General features: G+C 47.2%; 1 protein-coding gene and 1 pseudogene across 1 annotated transcript in view; one reads left to right on the top strand and one right to left on the bottom strand.

Moving 5' to 3' along the window:
- The window catches only part of LOC125919095 (keratin, type II cytoskeletal 2 oral-like), a 9,440-nt gene extending 273 nt beyond the window's left edge, over nt 1-9,167 (top strand). Inside the window, exons 1-9 of the mRNA XM_049625545.1 lie at nt 1-105; nt 1,635-1,855; nt 3,263-3,323; nt 4,014-4,109; nt 4,710-4,874; nt 4,984-5,109; nt 5,960-6,180; nt 7,821-7,855; nt 8,276-9,167. The exon at nt 1-105 is cut by the window's left edge and continues 273 nt beyond it. Coding sequence (XP_049481502.1) covers nt 1-105; nt 1,635-1,855; nt 3,263-3,323; nt 4,014-4,109; nt 4,710-4,874; nt 4,984-5,109; nt 5,960-6,180; nt 7,821-7,855; nt 8,276-8,625 — 1,380 coding nt within the window. The 3' untranslated portion in view covers nt 8,626-9,167. The remainder of the gene's footprint in view (nt 106-1,634; nt 1,856-3,262; nt 3,324-4,013; nt 4,110-4,709; nt 4,875-4,983; nt 5,110-5,959; nt 6,181-7,820; nt 7,856-8,275) is intronic.
- Nucleotides 9,168-12,890: 3,723 nt separating this feature from the next.
- Nucleotides 12,891-14,227, bottom strand: LOC125919096 (ADP-ribosylation factor-like protein 2-binding protein; annotated as a pseudogene).
- Between the last annotated feature and the right edge of the window lie 8,558 nt (nt 14,228-22,785).

The raw sequence follows: 22,785 nt of genomic DNA, 5'->3' as shown, positions 1-22,785 counted from the left end.
CAGCCCCTCAATGTGGAGATCGACCCCCAGATTGGGCAAGTAAAGACCCAGGAGAAGGAGCAGATCAAGACCCTCAACAACAAGTTCGCTTCCTTCATCGACAAGGTGAGGGCAAAGCTCAAAGGTGGCGTGGATGGTTTTGGCTGCCAGGGATTGGTATACAAAGATGCCAGTAGGATCTGCCAGGCTCATAGGCGAGGTATTGGCTTCTTCTTCTTTTTTTAAATTTTTTAAATGTTTTATTTATTTTTGAGAGAGAGAGAGAGAGAACGAGCAGGGGAAGGGCAGAGAGAGGGAGACACAGAATCTGAAGCAGGCTCCAGGCTCTGAGCTGTCAGCACAGAGCCTGATGCAGGGCTCGAACTCATGAACTGTGAGATCATGACCTGAGCTGAAGTTGGACTCTTAACCAACTGAGCCACCCGGGCGCCCCTGAGGTATTGGCTTCTTGTCCTGGTTCTGCCTGGGGCCCTTTAGGACAGCGAACATGACTTTTTTGCTCTTCTGACCCCGTTTTCCTAGCTGTGAAACAGGGGAAGGAAAGGGAATCCAGTTCCCAATTTCCTTCTAGGGATAGGACTAGGGAAAATGAAGTGAGGGTCCAAACATGCTCATTCTCCCTTTTAAGACTGGGGCATTAGCCATGAGCTTATTATAGCTAACATTCAATTTCTCTTGCAAAGCAACTTCTGGATAATTGAACTGGAATTGAGCTGGAACTCAAACTTGCATTACTAAGAACTGTGGAACTATCTCTTAGTGGTGGGTCTCAGCAACTGACTCACCTTTAAAAAAATTTTTTTTTCTTAAATGTTTATTTATTTTTGAGAGTGAAAGAGAGTCAGAGCATGAGCAGGAGCATGGCAGAGAAAGAGAGAGACACAGAATCCAAAGCAGGCCCCAGGCTCTGAACTGTCAGCACAGAGCCCGACGTGGGGCTTGAACTCATGAGCTGCAAGATCATGACCTGAGCTGAAGTCAGATGCCCAACCAGCTGAGCCACCCAGGCTCACCTTCTTGATTCGAGCTGTCTATGCTGGGGCAGGGAAGGGTGTGCTGGGTTTGGGGGAATGAACCGGGAGTGTGAAGTGAAACCCAAGTCATCTGTAAGCTGAGTAACTGGAAGGGGAAACAATTAGGGACAATATGGCACAATTTAGGAAAAGTTAGACCTTGTTGACTATTTTCACTGCCTGTAGGGAGGTAAAATGTTCACTTGAAAAACAATTATAAATAACTTCATGCTGGCCTCCTGTAGAGGTGTTCCAAAGGATCCTAGTAGAATAAGGTAGTGCTGAGTGTGACCCTTAGCTTTGTCACGTAGTAGCCACATCACTTTGGGCAAGTTAAACTGTTTGAGACTCTGTTTCCTTGTCTACAGAGGGGATATAGTAACACCTCCTTTATAGGTGGTTGTGAGGATTAACTGAAATAGAATAAGTGAAGATACTAGGTATAAACATATTCTAGCTCTCCCTCGTCTAAATTCTCACTCTTCCAAGTTAAAAACAAAACACAACACAACAGAGGCTATCGCTGATTGGAGAACTGGGTTCATTTTCTACTCTTCGGGCTGCATGGCCCCACTTGCCCAACTCAGGAGGCTGACTCCTTGTCTTTCTCACCTGATGCAGGTGCGGTTCCTGGAGCAGCAGAACAAGGTCCTGGAGACCAAGTGGAACCTGCTCCAGCAGCAGACCACAGGCACTGGCTCAGGCCCCAACAACCTGGAGCCTCTCCTTGAATCCTACATCAGTTTTCTACGCAGGCAGTTGGATTTGGTTCTGGGGGAGAGGGGGAACCTGGAAGGAGAGCTGAAGAACATGCAGGACCTCGTGGAGGACTTCAAAAAGAAGTGAGGGCCCCAACTGGGGAGTTCTGCCTTCCAGGGGATTAGCAGGGAGGTGTAGCCCCGGTTTGAGATTTTAACTGTCCCTGACTGCACCTTCAGTCAATACTCTTGGATGGACTTATTGAGTGAGGCATGACCAAGCAGAAGGGGTCAGAGGGTGGGAACTGAGACTTCTAGGTGGCTGATTCTGACACATTTCTCAGGCTCTGGGCAGGCCCCTCCTACACTAACTTAGGTGGATGAGAGAATCTTCCCGGAATCAAAAACGTTTTGGGATGAAGAGCCCTCCACACTTACTGTACATGGGAATCACCTTGGAAGCTTGTCAGAAACACATATTCCTGTGCTCCAGACCTAGATATTGTGAATCAGTAGGTGTGGGGCAGGTCCCAGGAGTCTAGTGCCCCATGGTTCCCACGGGGGAGACCACCTGGCTGATGGTCTAGGGACACACTTTGTAAGACACTCTTTCAATGTGTCCAGTCTAGTACTCTGTTTCTGTAGCTTCAATCGACCTTGTCCTGCATGTTTGGGGTTGTAGTTGATACCCTCTGAGGTCTGTGAGGTGAGGAGGGAGCTCCAGATATCCGTGGGGTCAGGACCCACAGGGGTGTGTACACCCGTTTCGGGGAAGCCCCATCTTGGGTCAACTGCACAAATCTGGCAGGCACCGCTCTGTGCTGGGCTCAGTGCTGAGTTCTGGGAATCCAGTGGCAACTCAGATTGACGTTGCCCAGAAACCTTTTCTCCTGGAATCATTCCATTTTCAGTCTTCATGAGATCCAGACCCTTTGGGGGAGGTTTTAGTCATTAACGAGCAGGAATCTCATAACCCTGGTGCATTCAGGAGACATGAGTTCATTCTTAACCCAAATTCCTGTAAGAAGCAACTCTTAATGGAAACAGAAACAGAGAGGGCAGAGGCAGAAGCACCCAGTCTGAGCAAATACCTCTCTGGGTCTCATGTACACACATTGCGCTTTGTGACCTTTGTTACAGCTAGACAAGAAGTCATGCCCCTGGCCCCTCCTCCCCGCCTCCCCTCCTCCCCTCCTCCCCCTCCCATCTCCCCACACTTCAGCCTGTTACCTGGGCTTGGAGGGAGGAGGACGAGGCAGTGGCCTGAGCTTTGAAAGGTCTCCAAGCAGGATGGGTTATGTAATTCTAGGGGCTCAGTGCACAGCGAAAATGCAGGGCCCTTGTTAAAAAATCGGGTTGGTGCCAGCAGAACATTAAACTGTTAGGACTTTCTGAACCCAGGGACCTGTGTAACTGCGCAGGTCACACGCCCATGAAGCTGGTCCTGTCCCCTGGTGAGAAGATTCTGGATGAGTGCTTGGGATCCTCAATTTTTTTTTATTTTTATTTCTGGAATGTCACTGTCCAAATATGTGCTTCTTTCTGTCCCAGATATGAAGATGAGATCAACAAGCGGAATGCGGCTGAGAATGAGTTTGTGGGGCTTAAGAAGGTGAGCAAGTGGGGAGGAACAGATCAAGGCTCTATTTCTGGGCACCACCCCCATGGAGTCAAGGCAGAGCCAGCAGCTCTGGGGCACAGTGACCCTATGCTGGGTGTGGGGTTTATATTTTTCCTGACAGTTTTGGAAACGAAGGAAGCAGCTCTAAATACGTTATTGGTGAGGAAAGACGCCTTACAATGTCACTGTGACTAATGAACTGATCAGTAATGCGAACAAATAATGAAGGATTTATGTGTAGCATTAATCAAGGTTTGCAGCCTACAGGGTACCCTGGATGGTATTAATAAGAACAATCAGCCAATACTTATAGCTGACTTGATTGTAAAGATGAAGTAGTGAGAAGAATAGAATATCCTCCTTTCTATTCAGAAGGCTGGTTACCTGGTACCAAACCTCCAAAGTCACATGTTAGATAAATGTGATTTATCTACCCATACTCCATGCCTGGCTAATATGGTTTATATTTTGTTAAAGCATCAGGGTTTGGTTGGTCAAAGCAACTAAAGGGAAGAAAACCACTTTGATTTTCTATTAAGAGGGAAGGTGAGAAGTGGAAATTAGGGGGAGGACAGGGGAGGGACAAGAGGAGGGACAAAGGCTTAGGAAAGAGCTGTGGGTGGTAAGGGGGCTGAGGGTCATTCTTTTGGGTGTCTGACTGCCCGTCTCCACACCTCGCAGGATGTGGATGCTGCGTACATGAACAAGGTGGAGCTACAGGCCAAGGTGGACAGCCTGACAGATGAACTGAACTTCCTGAGAACCTTCTATGAGATGGTGATTCCTTGATTTCTTGGTTTGCTGAGCTCCAGAGCCTTCCTGTCTGCATCTTCTCTGACATGCTTCCCAAGCAAGACTTTAGGGGATAGTTAAGGGGCAAAACACTCACAAAACCAGCAACAGAGCTCGGAACTCAGCTACACCCCACCTGGGAAATGCTAACTTAGCTTACCCAGCCTGCATTAACCTGGGCCTCAAGGCCAGGGTCCCTCTCTGACTTCTTTGTTTTCCTTCTGTCCTCAGCCCTTTTTGTTCTACACCTTCCCTCTGGCTCCTATGCCAGTATCACAGCTAGTTCCTTCAGAGCACTCCTCCCTACTCCAGTCCCCTGGAAACCCACACAGTTGAACTCACTGACTGATACTCTCAGGCTGACAACCTTATTCTATTTGCACATTTACTTTTTTTCTTTAACTTTGTTGCCTGGCATCTTTTAGGCAGTAGCCAGGCCTGAAATGCAAGCTTATTTTTCTGACTGTTCCATTCCTGGCCCCATTTTTGGGATATCTCTGCTGGTAGAAGATTCTTGGACTTATTCATTCCCAGCATCTCCTGGGGCCAAGGGATGGTGAGAATGACCATCCGTGTTCCCTATAGGAGCTGTCTCAGATGCAGAGTCATGTCAGTGACACGTCCGTAGTCCTGTCCATGGACAACAACCGCTGCCTGGACCTGGACAGCATCATCGCCGAGGTCAAGGCCCAGTATGAGGAAATTGCCCAGAGGAGCAAGGCAGAGGCTGAGGCTCTGTACCAGACCAAGGTGGGAGCCCTCTCCTTGCCTGCATACTCTAGGTTTAGGTCCCGCTGACCTTTATCAAGAATATTCTAACATTTTGTGAAGCTATGTTGATTGGTTTCCCCTCTGTCAGCTTGGGGAGCTGCAGACCACGGCCGGCAGGCATGGAGATGACCTCAAGAACACTAAGAGTGAGATCATGGAGCTCAACAGGATGATCCAGAGGCTGCGGGCCGAGATCGAGAATGTTAAGAAGCAGGTGGGTCTGGTCCTATCGGAGAGATCCTGGAGGTCTTCTGGGCCATGGGGAGAAAGAAGAGCAACAATTGTGCCTCTGCCACACGCTTTCTCTGTCCTTCCATGGTGTCACATGTGGGATAGCAGTCTCTGGGAGACTCCATTCTCCCTGAGATTCCCTCGGAAATCTTTCAAGTTCCCTAAGGAGAGATGGTTGCTCCTGCTGGCTTTCCCAGCAAATCTTGCAATTGTAGGGAGGGCCTTAAACACTCCGTTCTCAGTAGGATCTACCTTCTGTGAACTATTTGTCATGAACTTCACATTACCTCAATGGCTAATTTGTGTCACTGGAATAAACTGATTAGGCAGGGGAGTATTTAACAGTCTTGTAAAAAACCAGTTACCAGTTACCACTACTGCCTTTACCAGCGAATCAGTGTTCTTTTTCTTTAAAAAAATTTTTTTTTACATTTATTTTTTTTTGAGAGACAGAGACAGAACACAAGTGGGGGGAGGGACAGAGAGAGAGAAGGAGGCACAGAATCTGAAGCAGGCTCCAGGTTCCGAGCTGTCAGCACAGACCCTGACGCGGGGCTTGAACTCAAACTGTGAGATCATGACCTGAGCTGAAGTCGGACACTTAACCGACTGAGCCACCCAGGTGCCCCAGTGTTCCTTTTCTTGATGAGACAGGAGTTAGTTTCAGTGGGCCATAGATAAATAGACCAATTGCAAAATGGACTTCTGTTTTCTGGGCATGTGCCATTGTGGTAAGGGATGGAGGGATGCTGAATGGAGAAAAGAACTTTCAGGAAAAATCAGCTGTTTCTTGATCACTATGCTAATTAGTCTCCTACCTCCTCCTGGCCCAGAACGCCAACCTGCAGGTGGCCATAGCTGAAGCTGAGCAGCGTGGGGAGCTGGCCCTCAAGGACGCCAATGCAAAGCTCCAAGAGCTTCAGGCTGCCTTACAGAAGGCCAAAGATGACCTGGCCCGGCTGCTGCGGGACTACCAGGAGTTGATGAACGTGAAGCTGGCCCTGGACATGGAGATCGCCACCTACCGCAAGCTGCTGGAGGGCGAGGAATGCAGGTGAGGGGCTGTGGGGCCAGCATTCTACAGATAGGATTTTAGAGTGACCTTTGATAATGAAGAAAGAGAGCAAGATGATTGGAGAGGACAACTCAGACAAGGGGTAAGGAACCTCCTGAACAACAGAATTTAGGACTCAAGTGCCCCCCATTTTTTTTTTTGTCAATCAAGATCATCCAATTCTCCTATTTACCATGGATATATGTATTACACAGCTCTGTTGATCATTCTTATGAGCAATGAGTACGGAAAAGTGCTTTGGGGTTATGACAAAGGTTATAGTGATGTCCACTGGAACTTTTTTTTAAATGTTTATTTATTTTTGAGGTGGGGAGGGGCAGAGAGAGAGGAGGACAGAGGATCCGAAGCAGGCTTTATACTGACAGCAGAGACCCCAATGCGAGGCCCAAACTCACCAACTGTGGGATCATGACCTAAGCCAAAGTTGGATGCTTAATCAGCTGAGCCACCCAGGTACCCCTGGAACTTCCTGAGATGACAGAAATGTTTTATGTGCTCTCCAGTACAGTAGCCATTAGTCACTTGAGTACTAATGGTTAGTGCAACTGAGGAACTGAGTTTTATACTTAATTTAATTTTAAGAAATGTGACTAGCTTCATGTCACTAGTAGTTACCATATTGGACAGCACAGTAGAGAGAGCCCTGTAACTTTCCACCCCTGAGGCTGAGTCCACAGGGGAGGTGGCCGATGCACACATACTCTGGAAAAATAGCACAGCATCAAGCAGCAGATAAGGGCTTAGGGAGTGGATATCAAATGCCAAAGGACTGTCAAGAATTGAGAGATCTTTCGCTGACTAGTTGCTCCGTGCATCCTGTCTTGAACCTCTGTCCTCAGGCAGCTCCCAATCTGATGGAGGAAGCAGAACTCAGGGGTGAGAAGGAAGTTTATGGATTTTTTTTTTTTAATAAATCAATGAAAGGTGTGAGAGTGAAGATGGTGCTATGTGTACTGGGGATTGTGGGATAAAGACAGAGTGGTCGACCACAAGGGGGCCCACACTGGCAAGGGGTGCAGACACACTCTATGTCTGCTCAGATGTGTGGACGTGCCTGCTCCATGAACATGAATGAGGCACAGAAAGATGGGCTGTGTGGGCAGGACATTTTCAAGCTCCTCATGTGTTGAGTGTCAGCCCCTCTCACATTTTACCTTACCTTGAACCACCACCCCTACCCCCACCCCGGGAAGGCTCACTGGAGAAGGCTTCCTGGGAGAGGAAAATCAGAAGAAAACCAGGTCTGGGTGAGGGAGGTAGAAAGACGGTCTCAGTAGGGGAAGAGTGGTGAGGCAGGACTAACCAATTGGGGGCTGGGTAGTTGAGCACTTTGCCTGGAACAGATGCTCTGGAAACTAAGGGAAAGAGGGCAGACAAATGGAGAAATGGAGGATGGCTGGTGAAGCTTCTGAGCACCTCAACCCCATCCCCTGGCCCCACAAGCTCCTTTTCCTGGGGAGATGTGGTCATAGAGACACTTGGAATAGCCTTCTTCCCCGGGGAACTTGACCTCTAGTAGGGCAAATAGGGGAACGTGGCTCCCAAGGTAATGAACCCTCAGCTCTGTGGCTAGTGACTCATTGCAGAAATAGTCCACATCTCTTTCTCTTCCTTTGTAGGATGTCTGGAGAGTGTCAGAGTGCTGTGTGCATTTGTAAGTAGCCCTTCAAAAATTCTCTCCCTGGGTTGCAAAAAGGGTGGCCACAGAGACACCCTCACTGACTGATCTACAGCAGGAGAGGCTGACCCATACAAGGAGACCAGGCCACCAAACAGTGCTAGGGCCATGGCCACACACTCCCCACCTCACAAAAGTTGGGAAACTCTAAGGCCAAAGCTAAAATGCCCATGGTCTTGGGGAATTCCCTAGGTTGGAGAACCAGAAATTTCTGTGGATGCTGCTGGCTCTTGTTCTTGGGGAAGGACGCCAGAGAGCCAGGCTCACTCTTGTCATTTATTTACAAGTTGAGGCCTCAGAGAAGTTAAGCACCTTCCTCCAATTCACAAGCCAAGCAGGGTAGAATTGTGATGCAGACCCAGGCTTTTGCCTGAATTGAGTGCCTGTTCTCTGCAGCGGTGATCAGCAATGTCACCAGCACCAGCAGCGGCTCTGCTGGAAGCCACGGAGGGGTCAGTGCCAGCAGCAGCGGTGGCTACAGAGGCGGCAGCAGCAGCAGCAGCAGCAGAGGCAGCAGTGGTGGCTATGGAGGGCTCAGTGGTGGCAGCAGCGGTGGCTACCAGAGTGGCAGCAGCGGGGGCAGGCTCAGCAGCGGAGGCAGCAGCTCTGTGAGCCGGAGTGGAATTGGCTCCGCCTCTGGTGGCATCCAGACCTCGGGAGGCAGCAGCTATAAGTCTGGCAGTGGAGGCAGCACCAGCATCCGCTTCTCCCAGACCACCAGCTCGAGCCAGCACTGCTCCAAGTGATCCTCTGGGGTCATGTGTCCAGGCCCACCTGCATCCCTCTCAGCCTGCCACAGCACCTCCTACTTTGCTTGGCATCAACAAATGCCAACCTCAGCCTCGCTTTTCCTCAAGTTCCCCGGAGAAGGGGCTGAACTTCTTCCTGGCTCCTCCATCCCCAAGACCTTCCCTAGGCTAGGAAGGTCCAGCTGCTAGTCCCAGAGGATGATGCCCCCAGATGAGCCTGTGATGGCTCCTGATGATGGTAGCAATACCTGAGCCCATACCACTGTGGGCTTTTCCAGCCTGGCCTGTTCCTACACTGGCCCATCTCCCTTTCTCACTGGGAGTCGATCGATGGTCTGAAGTAGACATGTTTCAGCCCCGCTGAGGAGGCGGGGGTGCTAGAGTGTGAATGGTAAAGTTCTCTAGACTGTTGGTTCTCAGGGTGCCTTCTTCACATTGGCATCATGTCCTGACCTTGTCTCTGTCCCCTTAATTCCCCCAGCTGTGGATCCTCTGGTGATGATTATGTTGCACTTTCTTTTCTCAATAAATTGCACTGTATTTCACATTCTGGTGTTTGGCTTTCATTCAGGGAGTCATAGAATAAACTGAGGTCCAAGAGAGGAGAGAAATTAGGTGTGGTTGGTGGTCTTCCAGAAGTTATGGTAGGTATAAGGGATGCTCAATAGTCTTAGCTTCTCCTTTATCCATTTGGCTGGGTTCTTGTGATAGGTCTGCCCAAGAGTATTTATGTTGCTTAAGCGAAGACGCCTCCACTCCCATGGAGGTCTTCCCATCCATCCTCCTGCCTCTGAGCAGGCCTCTGGGATCCAGTCTTGGAAAAAGAGGGTTTTGCAGTTCATCAAGGGAAGAGATTCTCCTGGGACTGTGGCTCTTTTGCTCCAAATCCCATGCTGGCCAGACACAGCAAATTCTCTTTCTGCAAGCACAGCTCCTAGAGTCTGAAGAGGTCAATGCATGACAGCCTCTTTTCCCAGACCAGGTTCTGAGCCAATTAAAAAATAAGAGAAAGGAATGAGCAAATGGAGAGCCAATATTGCCTTTGTTATCAGCAAAGCAGATACTGGAGAATACTGATTATACCTCTGGTGGGATGGGGTTCCTTTACAGGACCTCAGGATTAGACCAGATTTCCTACCTGGGCAGACACAATATAGGGTCATTGTAGCCTTCCTATGGGTTCAGACCCCTCATGGGACATAGGAGAGCAGAACATAAGCTTGCTTTGGGTAGTCCGATCTTGAGAGATGGAGGGACAAAGCTATGCATGCCCTACCTTCCTTCCAAACTCATATCAGGCAAGAGAGAGAGAGTAGTAGAGCCACTAGTGGAATTCTCTCCACATGGATGAAAAATTAGGATTGAGGAAGATGCATACTCGCTCTATACTGGCATTTCCCAGCTGTTCTCAGGAAGGTGAAACCTAAACCCAGGGAGGAGAGGGGCAATGAGACAGCCACTGAAGGAAACCAGGAAGCTGAGAACTTCAGTGGAGTCTCTGTTCCTTCCCCGACTCCCAAATCCAATCCCATCTGCATGCCTTTGAGCATGGTAAAATGTGTAAGTCACTGTAGATCATACATTATCTCCCCACACTTCCCAAAGTCAGATCAGAGCTGGACTAATGAGAGGTCACCTCATATGAGAGGACATAAGAGATGACCTCTTATCTGATGGTCCAAGAAAAGTACCAGGACCTGGCCTCCATGTTCTTGTGTCTGATCTGATCTTCTACGCTCTACCCCATCTGATCTCCAAAATATAGCAGACCTGGTCTCAAGCCTTGGAGGAATCTAATTTTAAAGTTCCTACACTTGAGAGTGTAATAAATCCTTGCCTATCCTTTCAAGGCCTGCTGGCAGGAGGTAGCTCCTTCCCCATATACCCTTGGCATGGCTCTAGGTACTGTGGAAGTAGAACAGTCCATTCTGTATTGCTGCTCTTACTGGCCTTCTAGAGACATTACAAGAAGCATCACCAATCCCTAGGAAGACACCCCAGATGCTCTGCTCTTTGTGTTGCCTAACTTTCCAGGTAGAGGCTGACTGCACTGGACTAACTAGCTCTCATAAGACTGAAGCAGCAGGGTTTGGGGATGGCCACTCAGTCTCTTATCCATCCATTCCACGTATGGAGAGCTTGTTCCTGAGTGCTGTCTTGGGCCTTGCAAAGTATGTGGGGCACACAGTGAAAGTTTGGGTTTCAACTGAAAGAATGAAGAGAGTAATGAGAGTAGGACTTCCCTCCACCCCGGAATAGGTCACACTCCAAGGCAGGATGAAGCTGAAAGTTGACAGTGAGAGCCTGGCACCTTCTTATGAGCTCTTGTAAGGGGGCTATGGAGGGAGTTGGCAAAAGACTACAGGATACTTGGAATCCGGGGAGTGGGGGATCAATCAAGGCATGTTGGAGCAGAAGCCTGGAGCAGTCCTGGGAAGGAGAGTCTGGGCAACATGGAGGTGGGGCAAGGTTACAGGGCAGATGTCCAGACCAAAGCCTAGGAGAATTCTAGGGCTAGCATCACGTTTCATGTTCTTGACACAGGCTGGGACTAAACCATGTGCCAGTGAAGCAGGGAAGCTTCCAAGGTGAGGGCACCATGTCTGAGGCCAGGCTAAGGGTTGGAGAGGATGGAATATCTCTAATATGGAAAGCTGGCAATTCTGAGCTTTCTGAGCCATGAAGAATCCCTCAAATCCATCTCCCATGTGAAGACAGAGCTGGGGCAGCTCTTTGCTTCTGAAGGTAGCCAGGGTATATAGAGTAGGTAGTATTCACCTTTATGTAATGGTCAGAGAGGTGACAGGAGCCTTTCCAAATTGAAGCTTGAAATCCTACCAGTTACGTCTTTAGGATTAAACAATCTGTCTCCTGGAGGCAACTGTTTCTTCATTCTCCATCTTTTATCTTTTATTCTTTATCCCCCACTCTTTCCCTCTTCTTCTAAAGGTCTTCTTCTAGATTACAAAAACAGCACATATCTGTAGCAAAAAATGCATAAAATTTAGCAAAGTTAAAAAAAAAAGGAAAAGAGAGATCATCTATAATTCCACAATCCTGTGACATTTTCCTATGTGTATGCACGCACATGCACGCACACACATACATATGGATAGGTACATGGAAATATATCATCTTTTACACAATAGGGCCTTAAAATACATATTGCTTTGTAACCTGATTTTTCACTTAATCTATTGTGGAATTTATCCATTAAGTGAGTTGATACTAGAGTGAGATCCTATCATTCTCCAGACACTGTGCCAGGCTCAGGAATAGAGTGGAGAACACATACAGTCTCTGCTCTCATAGAGTTTACAGTCTAGCTGGGGAGAAACTTACCAAATAGTATCTTACCATAACAACCAATGTAGATGGAGATTTTCTTTTTCAGTGCAGTTTCTTATTTTTACTTAAAAAAAAAAACAAAGGTACACATTGGGAATTAAATTACTATTTTTTCCTTCTTTCTAAAGGTGTGACATACATGTTTTCTGGTCATTAATATTCTACCAAACATTTTACTAACCTAAGCCAGACAGAGACCATTAAAGCTCTTTGCTATCCCTTCCTATTCAGACTGAGACCAATGAATACCACTTTGGCAGGGAGAAGAAGAGAGCTGGAAGGGCAGAGCTTGGAGAATCACATTTTTACCAAACTCATTCTAACCCCATCCCAAAACCTAACAAAGTAATTTATACAGAAAGGATTTTAAGCAAATCTGCATAAATACTTAATATGCAATAAGAAAAGGATAATTTTAGTCTGTTTCCAGACTACAGTATATATTCACTGATATTCAGTAAAATAGTAACTCCAATGAAGAAAGTATTTTTGCCTTCATAGTGCTAACAACTAAAAAGTACAAATATTTAGGGGAGCCTAGGTGGCTCAGTTGGTTGAACATCCAACTCTTGGTTTTGGCTCAGGTCATGATCTCATGGTTCATGAGTTTGAACCCCACATCAAGCTCTGTGCTGGCAGTGCAGAGCCTGCTTGGGATTCTCTCTCTCTCCCTCTCTCCCTGCCCCTCCCGAGTCTCTCTTCTTCTCTCTCAAAATCAATAAATAAACTTAAAAAAAAAAGTACAACCATTTAATACTTAGATATTTAACTGGATAATTAAAGAAATTCTAAGATTAAATCTGCCAGATTAGTGTGAGTATTCACCTATAAAAATGTTTTTTTCAAAAATGATTCTTATTTTTTAAAAAAGGCTTCTTTTGCCACAGTAGGACTCCATCAAGACTAGAAGAAGATAGTGATAAAAGAACTGTAAACCCAAGACTAAGAGTTGATTTTCACATGTAGCTTTTGGGTAAAAGACATCATGTTTTAGTTTATTCCCATAGCCAAGACTAGTTCTAATTTTCCCATGATGGTGGGCTGAAAATAGGAGTTTCAGAAATCTGAAGACAGGGCCATCTGTTTTAACACCATAGATAAGCATTCCTAAATAGTAAAAAACTCCACACAGGTGGGTCACTGGGTTTGAAGGACTGAAACTCTCAATCAAGTGAAAGAACTGTGAGCAGGGGGAGATTTATGCAAAACCTGCCTGTGGTATTGCAGACAGGGAGAGTTTACGATGGTGTTGTTCCTCTTGGTTGTCACAGGAACATGTATTCTGGGGGAAGGGGCCTTCTAGATGAAATGCTTGACATAGTGTTTGTCCCAGAGCAGTCTGACTCTCCGAAACACCTGAGAGAGGTGTCTACTTTGGCAGGAGTACTAGGGGTTATTGAATAGAAGAAAGTATTTCAGGAAAAAGAGAAGTCCTGGGAGCATCAGATAATTATCTTTTCGACCCATCAATACCTAACATTAATAAACAGTTGCAGAACAGAGTCAGTCTTTCCAGGGTGTAGTCTCCAGTCATCAGGAGCAGAACCCTCCGCTGGCCTATTGGGCCCATGTTGTCCAGAAGGCCGCCATTACCCACAGGTGGAAGCTAGTGCTAGGGGTTGTTCTGGGAAGTTGCCACCGAAGAGGATTTGCACAATGAAGTCACTATTAAGCCACTGCTTAAGACCAGTCCTCAGCCTTCTTTTTCTGCTCTGTAGTCTAGAAATATCTATTTAAATGTCAGAAAGTCTGTAAATGTGAGCAGCATGTCGAATAGGTCATCAGCCATCTCATCTTTATGGTGCTTTAATGTTGCTGTGAAAGCAGCCATGTTGAATCCCAGAATCCCTGTCAGCTGCAGTTCTTCAATATACTTTTCTACCAAAGAGAGGTATTCATTAAAGATGGGTGTGTAGGTGAGTTTATTCTCTTCCATGTCTCCAAACTCCTGGTAGTATCTGTCCATGAAATTTCTTTGCAGTACTTGGAACTCTGCATCCATGACAATGTCCTTGATAGATCCAACCACAGCAGCAAATTCAGCTTCAGAGGCGGAAGAGGTGGACAGTGCAAAGCTCTCTTCTTCCAAGACTTCTGCAGCCTCCATTCCACCCTGGCTAGTGGCTGGTCAGCCTCCCTGGAGTCTGAGGCTGGTGAGTCTGTGCCTGTGCTCGGGCCCAGAGGCCTCCATGCCCTGCCCAGCTGCCCTGCACCGGGGCCCCATGACTGACTTCCAGGAGCCACGCCCTGCCTCCTGTCACAGTGGCCGAGGTTATCATTCCTAATGAGTGCACAATTTCCATTATGTGGATATAGCACATTTTGTTGCCTATGTTACGTCCACTTTTTCCACAATAATAAACATCGCTGCAATGAACACCTGTGTCTCTGAACACTTGTCCTATTCATTCTTTAAGATAACTTCCTAGATGTGGAGTTGCTAGGCCACTTTAAAATTATGATTTATATTGTCAAACTACTGTTCAGAAAGAGTATGCCAACTGGTACTTTTACAGGTAATGCGTAAGACTTTCTGTTTCTCCAGCTGTATGAACACTGCAGTATTCTTTTTAGTGTTCGACAATTTTCTTGGTTTGATTTTTATTTCTTCGATTGCTAATGAGATTGAACATTATGAATACATTTATTAGCTATTTAATTTTCATTTTCTGTGAATTGTCTATTTGTGCAGTCCATTTTCTCTTTGGATAGTCATTTTGGTTTTCTTTTTAATCTACTTGTCAGAGGCAAGGATTCCAACAGCACTCGAGCCACTCAGGAGGCCAAAATCTGGGCAACAGTCATAATTGGGCCAGAATGAGTGTCCTGTGGGGGAAGTGGGGTGAGGAAGACAGAACTGGCCCAGGCAGAGGGAGGCCAGAGGGGGCTAACAGGATTGTGGGAACGTGAGGCCAAGTTCCAAATGGGGAGGAGTCACTTCCAAAATCAAGTCTGCTGTGGCAGATGGGATTATGGAGTGGGGTGGGGAGGCTAAGAGAGAAACAAGCAGGGTCAGTCATGTAGGGATGAGGGGTCTGTTGTGAATGGCCCTCTACTCCCAGTCCTGCTTTAATAACTCCTTTACAGAATTGATTGCAATCTCCATCTCAGAGTCTGTCTGGTGGGGAATCTGACCTGAGGCAAAGGCTGAGGGAGCAGCCAGATGGCTGCTTGACTGGGGTTTGAAGGATGCCTCTCTTTAGGTAATAGCTAGTTCTCCTGGGGAGAGTGGAGAATACGCTGAGATCCTTGAAGACCCTGGAGGTGAAGGGCCCTCCAGTGGGCAGCCCGCCTTATACCAGAGAAGTCATTACAAAGTTCTTCAGGGATTCGGAGGGGAGTGGGCTTCCCTGGCTTCCCTGGCTTGCTGCCATCTGATTAGTTGTAAACCTTGCCTGGAATATTCAGAAAAGCTGGGCTGTGGCTGGGGCAGGGATTGATGTGTCTCCCCAGCCCACCTTCTGCCTTGTCTGACCATTCTGGATTTTTTTTTATCCCCCTGGTTGAGTTTCTGAGGACTCCACTCTGGCCAAGGTCAGAAGTCAAGACCCTTATTAGCTGATCCCTGGCTGATAGAGATAAACTCCTAAGCATTTTCCCTGTCTCCAAGCTGCTGGGGATCGATCACCTCCCCCAGTCTACCCTTTATTGGCATCTGGGGAGAGCAATTGACAAAAGTGTGCATTAGAGCTCCTTCTCATGCTACTGCTTAGACTAGTCTTTTGGTTGTTTCAAGCCAGGTTCTGCCTTATTAAAGGTGCGGTTACTTGCAGTCGAAGCCTACACAGTCCTCATTTGAATGCCCATAAATTTATTTCATGCACCTTTTGCCCTGAGAAACTGGTAATTAAGATGTAGGGTCTTAGCTGTCCGACAATAATCTTTTGTGATGGAAGTACAAAGAAAGTCTGGGACCTGAGGCATTTCTAACAGTTATTTTAAGCTTTGCATAATTATTGCTGTTCAGTTAGAATTAAATACAAATTTTAGTATAGAGTTGAATGGGTCTACCCAATCTCTGCATCTGCACATGGCTGATGTATCTGAGTCTTTTGACTGTAACTCCTGCCTCACCCATCACATACCTACATATACACACAGACATACACATACCCACACCCACATGCCTGCCTTTTTGAAACAGAGAAACACTTGTTAAAAAACAAAATTCAATTGAGTAAATGTGAAGATCTAATTGGCTTTTTAGAAAAATGTTTACCTTGAGAGAGAGAGAGAGAGAGACAGCATGCGCGTGTGAGCCGGGGAGTGGGGGAGAGGGAGAGACAGAATCTCAAGTAAGCTCCATGTTCAGCATGGAGCTAACGTGAGGCTCAGTCTCACAGCTGTGAGATCACAACCTGAGCCAATATCAAGAGTTGGAAGCTCAACCAACTGAGCCACCCAGGTGCCCCTTTAATTGGCTCTATTAAATGATTCAAGAATTGGGCCACATCCTGACTAACAAGTATAGAGAGGCTCCACTGAACTGAACAAAAGGATTTTAAAGGCAGAGAGGGGGCATAAAAAAAGGAGAAAGGAATTTATTAGCAAGGAATCATTGTTCAGACAAGGTAACCCTTTTAAGAGGAGTGGAAGATGTTTATCAGCAAATTTCCTAGTATTGATGAGAAAATTCTGCATTGGCTAGTTAAGGGTTACGTTTCTGGGGGGGGTGTTAAAAAGTGCAGTTAGTTTAGGTAGTAACTCTTGGTTTTCTGACTTGTCCTAAATGATTCTGTTTTGGGACTGTGGCTTTCTTTCTTTAAAAAAATTTTTTTTTTGTTTTTATTTTTGACAGAGAGAGGGAGAGAGAGAGAGGGAGAGCGCGAGCGAACATGAGTGAGGGAGGGGCAAAGAGGGAGAGACAGAATCTGAAGCAGGCTCCAGGCTCTGAGCTGTTAGCACAGACCCTGACGCGGGGCTCGAACTCACAGACTGCGAGATCATGACCTGGGCCGAAGTCGGACCCTCAACTGACTGAGCCACCCAGGCACCCCAAGGGACTGTGGCTTTCTTTTTAACACACTAAACGGCAACAGGGAACCCCCCACCCCCCGCCCCCGCCGCCAAACACACACATGCACACACATGCACACACACACACACACACACACACACCCCTGATAAGGACCCTGGTAATAGGCAGTTATGTTGTTTGGTTGATATGCAAGAGATGATCTTCCGTCATTATACATAGGATGACACTATTAGCTAAGAGTTAATGTGTACTGAGTGCTGTTATACACCTGGGCCTGTTCTAAAATAATTCTTACAACCACACTATGAAGTAGATCATATTGTTATCTTTAGCTTATTGAGGGAAGCCAAGGCACAGTGTGTTAATTAAGCAACTTATGAAAAATCATGTAATTAGGAGCTGGAGAGTCAGAATTTGAACTCAGGCAGTTTTACTACAACATGACTTAACTGACCCAAATACCAGTGGGATACAAGAGAAGCAAATGTTTTCTAGTAGTGGATTCTTTTTGTCCCAAGGCTCATTATGTCCAACTCTGGTGTTCCAAGGTCTTCTTGGCCTGGCTGGTCTTTTTGTGAATTAGAAACAGGTGTCCACTCTGTGCAGATACAGCTCTACAGGCTTGGTAGAGGACAACACTTTGTGTAAAGTAAAAGATGCCTGTGCTCCAGATGGACACAGCCCATGCCACCACACGCAGGTTGGTTACCAGAGCATAAGTTAAATTTTGGCTCTTTATCACACTCTTGTGAAGGACACAACCCACATAAATGTACATGGCCACCCAGGTGGTTTTGTGTTTGAACTCTGAGATCTGGGAGGAGGGGAAATATCTCTAATTCCTTGTTGATTCATTGGTCTCTAGTCTCTGTAGCTGGCCTGCTTCTACACCTTTTCATCCAGCGTTGGCACTGTCTTTCTAGAACGAGACAGTAATAACACCACCACTTCTTTTAACTTGCTCACACAAGTGAGCAAGTTACCCTTGTGGCCCAGGGTCCCACAGAATCGTAGGGCTTTAGATTGACTTCAGCCTGCAAAGAATGGGTAAGTGCTTTCTTCAGCAAGGAATGCTCTGTCCAAATTCCTGATAAATTGGATCTATCCATGGTTTATCCACCACATCCAAAAGAAAATTGCCAAGTTACATGAAAATGAAGACTGGAACATATTTATGTGTATTATAGCCCTTTAAGGAATGACGAGGTTCAAAAAAATATGTGCAAGTTAGTGAAGTGATACTGAAAACAATGGTTTTCATGAAAACATGCTACTACCATGTTTCAACTGTAGCAGAGAGATCTATGAGGTAGTGAGGGCCTAAGGGTTTATACTGCATTTGGCTTTTAGGAAGCCAGCAAAGAATGTACTCTCAGGACTGTGGTGCCCATAATATGGTGATTATATGCAGAAGAAGATTTCATAGGTTTAGGAGTTGACCAGTGATAGGGAAATGGATAATGTGAATTTTAATTACCTGTTTGAGACCTTTAGTTGAGAAGGGGAAGAGACAGACAGGATAATAGCAAGAAGGTGTCATGGGGTCAAGATAGGGACTTTAAAGATGGGAAAGACTTGGGCATAGAAGAGAGATTGAGGACATGGTAGGAAAGAGGGTAACTGAGTAAAAAACTAGAGGAGGTGGGTAGGGAGGCTGTCTTGTAACCCTGTACAAGAGGAAGAAAAATAAGGTGGGTGTGGAGGCAGCTAAGAGTGAAGGCATGGAAGAGATGCCAAAAGGAGATCACTTATGATAACCTGAATTTTCCCAGGGAAGTAGGAAGCCAGGTCATCTTCTTTGAACAGAAAGCGGGGACTGAAAAGCGGCTGGAAGAGAGTGGTGGAAGTTTGGGACAAAGGTCAAGGGCATTAATGAGAAGATGACAGGACAAGAGAGGGATTGAACCCCCAGCTGAAGTGGAGATCAGGACTCTGTTGTGCCCCAGATTACATGCTTGTGTGATTCTCCCAGCAGTGCTCAGCTCTTGGGATAGGAGGGGAAAGGAATGTTGTAGCCTCCTCCAAGACATGGGACTTTGTTAGGTGACGGGTGGAAGATAGCAGAATAAGGAAATGGAGGATGATGGTGAGAAGGTTGTTCAGATGGTCAGTAGACTGTTCCATGAGGGATGAGACAGTATTAATTTTGCTCACCACTCCCTACCACCTGGTAAGTGCATGGCACATAATAGATACTAAAAAGGTATTTGTTGAATGAATAATGCTTAGGTTGGGAAGAACAGGAAAAGAGGCCATGAGAGGGCTAATAGGCTAGGAGAAAATGAAGGGATGAAGACAATGGTAGTATTTATAACACTGAAGAGCAGGTGTGGTGGGAGGTAGGTGTGAGTAAACTGAAGGATGAAAGATTATGGCCAGAGAGTAGGATTTGGGATTTAAGCTTCTAAGAGGGAACATTTCTTTATGATGACCCAGGGCATGGCCCTGAGTGGGTGGCTGAGGTAGAGGAGGAAGAAGATGAGTGTAATTGAGAAGATCAAGGAATTCCTGGGTCAGGATGCAGGGTGGGTCACACTCTCAGAGGGAAAAGTCTCCAAGGGTGATGGCGAGGGAAAGTGGGGGAGCATCATAGCATCCCAGAACCCAGGGGGCGGAAGAAACTTCAGAAGTGGTTTGGTCCAACTTCCCACCAAATGATAGCAAGAAGATTGACTTGGATGGAGTGGCAAGGCCTTAATATTAAAGGGAGGCACTGGGGAAGGAGGAAAGAATAAGGGGCAGAGGAGGAAGGGCATTAGAGGTCAAGGGAGAAGCTCATTCTTCTAGAACAGGAGACCTAGTCATTTTCTGGGTGGAAGAGTGACAGGTTGAAAGTGGTATTTGTATAAGATCATGTTGGCAGTGATGTAGGGGTGGATGGGAGCAAGGAGAGACTAGAGGTTCTGGGTGGGTCTTTGGGGGAGAAATGAACCATGTCCAATTCCATGACCCACCATAGTTTTCCAGGTTGCCATGACCGGCATAATTTCTTCCCACGCAATGGGTCATGCTGGTACACGCCCCCACATCTGTGTATATAACATACTACCCTCTGTTGCCTTAAGTAGCTTCTGATGATCCTGCTTCAAATAAAGCTGTAATGTTTGCTGCACAGGCTGGTTCCTGCAAGTCTTTTCATCCCAACATGGGATGCTGTGTGTCTTCTTTATCAAGTTGGCTCATGATGTCTCCTCTGGGAAACCTTCCATGGCTAACTTCCCTCCACAGATCCCATTTCCATCCCCTCCTATAACTGCAATAGACGCATGGCTATTACTGGCTCCATCTGTGCTTGTCTCGTGTTCTGGGTGACAGTGTCAGACTGTTTGCTTCCTACATATATAGAACACATCTCCTTTTTCCTCTGAATTCCTTGCTCTATGACCTAAAAGATGCTCAGTAAATGCTTGAATAGACCTGTTTTTGCCTAAACTTTAGCTCTTGTGCTTTCTTGTGTGCCTTGCAATGAGTACGTTTCCCACAAATCTTTGAGAGCTGACTTGCCATCATCTGGTGAGCTATTCCCATGGTGCTGTCTATAGAGGCAAGGCATGGTGTTAGGTCCATGCAGATGCTGAGGTGTGGGGAAATGTGTATTCCAAGCCCAGTGTAAGCTCTTACTGGAAGCAGAAAGAACTCTGTAAACTCTAGTGCCCCTGACCTTGCCTGACTTTTTCCCTTCCTTCTTTCCACCTCGTGTGACTAGAAGGTACTCAGGTCTCTCACACAGGGTCAGATGGCAATGGATCCATGTCTGACACCCAATCATGACTTCCTTTCCTTCCAGGGGAGATACCACAGCAGCCATAAGGTGCTCCAGCTCTCCTAACCTCTCTGTTGGGAAGGCCTTCTGGCATCCCTCCCACTGTAGTGGGTCCTTTTCCTTGGCTCAGGTTCACCAGAAACCACCAGATTCTGATCTCTCCTTGTAGCTAGGGTGGCTTTTGCTATTACCCCAAGTGTGGAGTTCTTAATGAAATCACTTTTTTTTATTTTGAGGACAATGCAGCCTCTCTCCCAGGCTCCCAAGGTGGTCAGGTTGCCACAACAAGCATCCAAGGTGAGATTAAGGGGGCTTATGAAGATAAGAGAATGTGAGAGTTCAAGGGAAGTTCAAGGCCTTCTGATGAGTCGGGTCCCTTCTCCCACCCATGGGCTATCTGGTTGCATTTCCTGTGCACTTAAAATGGGTTTGATACACAGCTGGGATATTTAGCAGAGAGAGAAACCATCCACACAAATGGCAGCTAATTTACCAGTTTTTGTCTTAAAACCGTATTCTGAACTCACGTGTGCCAGGCTCAGTCCTGAGCTTGGGGTAAGAGACAATCTGGGTGGGAGGAATGTCCTAAGGGAAAAGGCTTTCTTGTCCAGTGTGACAATGGAGGTGGGACACACACAGGGACCCATATAGAAGGGCAGTAGCAGAAGCAGGAAAAGCTGGGCAGCCATTCATTGTACAAAACTTGGGCCCAGGTGCAGTGCTGGGTGATGGGGGTACTGTTGCACCAGACAGATAAGACCCCCCCCCCCGGCCCTTGCCCATGGTGTCTATTGTTGAGGGGGCAGGGCTGCAGCCTTCATGCAGGAAAGAGGGAGGAAGGAATGGAATGCAGGTAGCAGAACCCACAGGAGCCTGAAAGGGGGAGGCTTTCTGGAAAGGGAACTGAGGAGGCACCTTTGAAAGGGGAAGAAACCTGGCATGGGAGTGAAAAAGGGGATGTGGAGGCTCCCAGGGCAGTGAGTTGAACAGGAGCAATAAAACCATGCAGGGAGCCACAGGGAGACAGAGGAGACAATAGAGATCTCTTGGTCACCCCAATAGTGAACACTGTTAATGCTCAGATGAATGTCTTTGGTATTGAGTCCACAGCCTCTGGGTCAGTCTGGAACATTCTCACCCCTGTGACTGGAGTAGCAGAAGTGCTGCTTGTAGAGCCAGGGATGCACCAGCAGAGGCTCTCTGGAGAATTCCATGGGGACACACTGTGAGATTTGTAGGTGCTACAGTTAGGAGGGAGCCCACTTTCCACTCTGTCTTCCCAAACTCTTCCCAGACTCCTGTGTAGAGTTCGTTCTGGGAGGCAGACAGCACAGTGACACCAGTGGACTCCCCCAGAGTTTTGGGGGAATGAAAAAGCCACAGAGTCACCCAGTTGAACCTGCTGCCTCCTGAGAAGCTGGTGCCTGGGGCCCTGGGACTGAGCCATGCCTGGCAGGAGCCAAGCTCATTCATCAAGGGAGGGCCCTGGTTCAGTAGTGCGCAAAATCTGTAAAAGGCTAATTACAGGAAAGACTTGAAATAGAGACTCTGGGATTACAGCGAACGAAATTGTTGTGGGAATTAGTTGTAGCCAGAGAATGAAACATGGAAATCATCCAATTAATGAACCAGTTCACTGGGACCTATAAAAGGGGTCACCTATCTCCCTGTGTCAGAAGGTGCCCTTTCTTCAGAGACATCTGAACCAGGACATCTTCCTGTGCCCAGAGAAAGTAATAAGCCAGCAGTCCAGCAGGCTGTCCCAGGTCACCAAGGGCTCAAGGGGTCGCTCTGCTGTCGTGGCATCCAGCCAGGGCTGTATCAGCCCCACCAGGTCCCACTCAGCCTCGCGCTCTGGGGGAGGCAGTGCCTCCACAGCCTGTGCCGTGATAGGGGGTGCCTTTGGCAGCCAGAGCATGTAACAGCCTTGGGAGGAGAAGGAAGGTCTCTCTCAGTGTGGCCAGATGTGCTGTCCAGGCTGGGGGCTCTGATGGGGTTACTCAGGTGTCTTTAGAGGAAGCCTGTGTGGGGCTGGAGGAAGGGGCAATGGAGACAGATGTGGTTTTGG

The sequence above is a fragment of the Panthera uncia genome, chromosome B4 (genome assembly GCF_023721935.1).
Source record: "Panthera uncia isolate 11264 chromosome B4, Puncia_PCG_1.0, whole genome shotgun sequence".
Classification (NCBI taxonomy): domain Eukaryota; kingdom Metazoa; phylum Chordata; class Mammalia; order Carnivora; family Felidae; genus Panthera; species Panthera uncia.
This window is presented reverse-complemented; position numbering and strand designations above follow the sequence as displayed.